Here is a 4,816-nt window from a genome sequence, read left to right on the forward strand (position 1 = left end):
AACAATCAACAACCGAAGTCTTTTAACTTAAAACACTTAAAACTGTACTGTGACCCATTTGAAAGATTTATAAAACGTATAATGGAAATTGAATAAATCATGAAGTTATGAATATTAGAACCATTACAATATTATTTCGTAACAAGACAAAGTCCTTGTATAATGAAAGCTAAATTGGCTTGGCAGCAGTATATTCAACACATGAAGATCCACAATTCATACTTGTTTAGACGACAATCCACAAACAGGAGGAATTGGCCAGCAAATAAAAACAAAAAATTGCCTTCAAACAATCTTCTGATGGTTTTCAAATCCACCTCATGATCATAAGATACCATTATCAGCAGTAACAGTACATTTAACAAAGTTAAGTTTCGTCTAGTATTAATCTAGCCAAAAATGTGACATATAGTAAAATCCTAAAAGTAATTCTTAGACATTTATGAAACCACGTACAGCATAATAATTGAGGACATATTGTATTCTATACTGATACGACAACTGGTGGTAATCTAAAATTCAACAAAATACAATAACACTAAATTTCTCTGCAAATCAAACGGTTTTGGTAATTCAAATTACTCACAATTCTTGAAAGAAGACAAAATTACCCCCTCTTCTTACTCGAAGAACGTCGTTCGACCTCTTTTTCTGCCGTGAGAACACAGAACTCTGAGCCAAGCATTTCGTGCACATCAATGTTTAGAGAAATACTTAGATTAACTATCTCCATGATGACTTCTACTGTCATTATGAAACCTAAGGTAGACAATACTCGAATCGCATTTGCAGTTCTGCAGATATTCTGTCGTGTCTCTAATGGAGTATATACTTCTTGCACTTGGTTGCCAAAAGTTCCTTCAAATTTCGAACCCTTTTGTTCAGGTTTATCAACTTGATCCTCTATCATCGTATCCACCACTTTGGGATCAACATGCTCCCCAATCCAGATAAAACCATTGCATCCAAGTATTAGGTCAATACCGTATTGCTCCAAATGATGGAAGTGTTGTTTGCGTCTCTTTATTAGATATGGAGAAACTGTGAGCAGCTGACCACGTTCAAGCTGGATATAAATATGCACAAATTTTAATCATAACAGTCATGAAGAAACAATATGAGATGATGCCATAAAAGCTTTTAGGAATTTAATAACAATTGCATTGAAAGATATCATATTCAAATACAGCTATCCTCCAAAATTTTGAACTTATAATAGATTGGTAACCATATGTTTTTTTGTTTTTAGTTTTTGAAATCCTATAAACACAGATTCCATCTTTAAATTTCTTACGTTATTATGTACTTCCTACTAATGTTATAGAAAACCAAGTCTATGTTTTGAAAACTAGAAAAAGTTGTTTTTGTTTTTTAAATTTGACTTAGAATTCAGCTAACTTTTCAGAAAAAAAAAAAACATGGTTGTAACAATTAGACATAATTTCTAGTATAACCATTCACGTGTTAGAAAATATTTTTTTTCCTTTTTTCCATTCTCCAAAATCACTTTTCTGCGACCATCTTTCGTATTTCTTTCTGTCCACCCATCGCTATCTCCTCCTATCCCTCTTTTCATCTTGGTGGCATCCCTTCAAGGCTTCCTCCCTCATTCGTGTGCACCAACTTTATAATCATCTCCACAATCTGTTTTAACAGCTAGAATTCCCCATAACATTTGTCTATTCGACTATAAATCAGTATTCACATGGTAGCAAGAATCTTTCTGTGGGGTCTCCCCTAAGAAACCAATGAAGAGATGGGAGACGTACAAAATTTGATTTTAAACTTATTTTGTTTACATCAACATCCAGGAGCTTAAGAAAGAGACTCATTTTTACCTTGCCATACTTCTGGCTTCTTGCTTGAAGGTGTAGCCCATCATGCTGAAGACCACGTACTTCAGCCTGAGAAAGAATGTGGTATTGTTATTGTTCCTTAAATGAAAAATTAAGCATAAACATAGTAGTGTTTATAAATTGATGCCTGGCCAGCCACAAATATTTATAGCCTACCATAAATTCGGCTAGCTAAGAATTAACATTCCCCCCCCCCCCCCCCCCCCCCCCAAAAGAAAAAAAAAGCGAAAGTTTAATTCTTAAAAATGTAAAAATCTAGGAGAAAACCTTATACGAATGACACGTGACAAATTTGGTAGAAGATACGTTGATGAGAGAAGAACGTAAAGGCTATCAAACTTACACAAATGACATCATTTTCTTCAAAAATGCTCCGCATGTTGAGTTCATCAACGGCAGTTCGCCTTCTCTAGAAATAAAATAATACAATTAACCCGGCGTTACAACAAACACAACCATTCTTAAGAGAGACAGAGAGAATCAGTTGCAGTAAAAAAATTTCAGAAAGCATAGCTAATTCACAGTCTGGTGCAACAGTAAGCACCATTATATTCATAACAAAAGAGAATACTCCAATACCTGAATACCATCAGGCAAGTTCATCGAAGAAAGCATCAAAACTGCATCTTGGCAATAATTTATATCCAATCTCCAACGTTTTGGTGCAACCTGAATAAGATCACATCAGATGGTATGAAAAAAATGGAGTGCTGGAGGGGCATTGTAACATGTTTTTCCTATTTGAAGTGTTGTAACCATGACACCAGAATAAGTTTTTCTTGTCTGTTTTACTCACCAATATCTCTATGTTACCTTTATGTAAAACCAAAAAGATAAATAGCAAGTGTTTGGTTTTACCTCTGTAACACGTCCCACTACGATATCACCAACCTCCGGTTTATATCTAATAACCAGTACAGACAATTAGATCATAAAAGATATCATAACAATAGACCAAAAAAGGGCCAAGAAAAACCAAATTACAAAGTTCATGGACAACCTGGCACGCAAGGCACGTACATAGATGAGCTTATTGACTCGCTCAACCACTCCACAAATAGAGGCAACTACTTCTCCATTCAAGTCAAGGGTCCCATGTCCCCTGTATACAATTTTCAATTATAGCACAATGCATATAATCCACTGACGAGTACACAATCCAAGCATCTATTATAAAAAAAGTAATGAAGAATTATGTACTTGAGGACACCATCCTCGTAATTGAGAGGAATAGTATCAGCAACTACAACAGAAGCATCAGAATTGCCCTTCGAAGAGAGAGATTTAAGCCTTTCTTGGGCTCTTTCAAGACGAATCTTCTGGGTATGATTCAAGGAAAGTTGTAAACCTTTCATATCTGCATTTGGAAATTTTCTAGGTTAGAACATGGTGGTGTTGCATGATTCTTATGACCAATATATGACATACAATCACAAAATATTTGCAAAGATATTACACGTGATAAAAAAACAAACAAACAAATAATGAGTAACAACTAGTATTTTCCAATATATATGGCGGCTAAAATCGCAATGTGAAGCATATCAATTATAAACATTTACAACTTATACAAATCAGATGAAGAAACTTATAACAAACAATTTCTAGGATGCCTTTGGCCAAAATGTTAAACTTTTCTATTTTCAAAACTATTACCGGATCCTTCATCTAAAAATATTTTGAAAAAGCAAAAATAAGTACAAAAATACTTAATAACCAAGCCCCATATCAAGCGTCCAAAATTTGTCCCCTTTCCAAACATTCTTAAACGAAAAAAAAAAAACGAATGTTTGCAAATCTTTCAGTTGAAATTTTGCTACACAGTGCTTTCAAAATCAAAATCTTCCGATCAAATAAGCTCTTAAAACTAAAATCCTACAGTCAAATAAGCTTTCTAAACTAGACGATCATACTGAAACCTTCAAATAGACTTTCAGGAAAACAAAAACCTTCTAAAATGACATATGGGCCTGGGAGCTTGACACTAATGGATACTTCACAAGAATTTGGACAATCATCTCACCGCTAATAGTCTCTCAATTGCCAAAGACTTATACAAGAAGATTTGGAAATGCTTGTCCTAAAAGAAACAAGTTTCAATTGTGAGAAATGTCAAACTCCTGTTACTTGATGAACACTGAGATGATGAAGAGAGACGGTTGGAATAGAATGAAACTAACGGGCGAATCAGCGTGCTAAAGAATGGCGAGAGATGGTTGACGTCGTCGGCAAGCTCTTGGAATTCCGGCGAACTCTGACGAGTGGGGGAGACGCGGCTGCAGCGGCGAAACCTTTCGAAACTACGGACGAGAGCGGCAGTTGAAGAATCAGACAGTCGACTTGTCAGACACGGTTGAGATGATGCACGGAGACTTGCGGCGGCCAAGACGTAATGGTCGGCGGTGGCTGGTGTGATGGGCAGACGGAAAAAAAAAGAAATTGGAAGGTGAATAGGGAGGGCAGCGTGCGTGGAGAAAGAGGAGAACGAGAAGGGCCGTAGATTTTCCTCTCTTTTCTCTTTTTATTTAATTAGAAAAATAATACTAATAATATAGACAAAAATCATATTCTGCTTCACTCCAAATTAAAATCATTTAGCTCTTACCATCCGGATAGTTCCGTTTCCGTTTCGTGTTTTCTGTTTTTGTTTTTATTTTTTAAGAAACGAACGTATTTGATAACATTTTGTTTATCTCATTCTCGTTTCTCACTTATTTCTATTAGTTTATTTTTCTTTTTTTTCAATTATTTCAATTATTTCATTTTTCTTTTTCTCAATTCTTTTTATTGGTTTTATTTTCCTTTTTTGTTCTCAATTATTTTTCTATTTCATTTTCCTATTGTGATTTCATTTTTCTTTCTCTTATTTTCATCTTCTTCTCCAAATAACCACTCTGCACGTGGTTTTCTTTATCTTCCTCTTATCTCCATTGTCTTTCCCAAATAACCATCATCTTTCT

The 4,816-nt window shown here is 35.0% G+C and overlaps 1 protein-coding gene across 4 annotated transcripts; it reads right to left on the reverse strand.

Annotated features, from left to right (window-relative positions):
- Positions 1 to 284: 284 nt before the first annotated feature.
- On the reverse strand, positions 285 to 4,383 carry LOC101218707 (exosome complex component RRP4 homolog). 4 transcript variants are annotated; one of them, XM_031884890.1, is made up of 9 exons: positions 4,037 to 4,383; positions 3,880 to 3,936; positions 3,057 to 3,213; positions 2,857 to 2,958; positions 2,715 to 2,760; positions 2,436 to 2,525; positions 2,200 to 2,265; positions 1,839 to 1,904; positions 285 to 1,066 (listed from the first exon to the last, which is right to left on the reverse strand). In XM_031884890.1, the coding sequence occupies exons 3-9, from the start codon at positions 3,209 to 3,211 to the stop codon at positions 608 to 610; spliced, it is 984 nt and encodes a 327-aa protein (XP_031740750.1). In that variant the 5' UTR covers positions 3,212 to 3,213; positions 3,880 to 3,936; positions 4,037 to 4,383; the 3' UTR covers positions 285 to 607. The 4 variants fall into 4 exon arrangements, with proteins under 4 accessions (XP_031740750.1, XP_031740749.1, XP_031740752.1 ...); XM_031884889.1 differs by lacking the exon at positions 3,880 to 3,936 and having other exon boundaries at positions 4,037 to 4,382; XM_031884892.1 differs by lacking the exons at positions 3,880 to 3,936; positions 4,037 to 4,383 and adding an exon at positions 3,984 to 4,002.
- Between the last annotated feature and the right edge of the window lie 433 nt (positions 4,384 to 4,816).

This window comes from Cucumis sativus, chromosome 4 (genome assembly GCF_000004075.3).
Source record: "Cucumis sativus cultivar 9930 chromosome 4, Cucumber_9930_V3, whole genome shotgun sequence".
Lineage (NCBI taxonomy): Eukaryota > Viridiplantae > Streptophyta > Magnoliopsida > Cucurbitales > Cucurbitaceae > Cucumis > Cucumis sativus.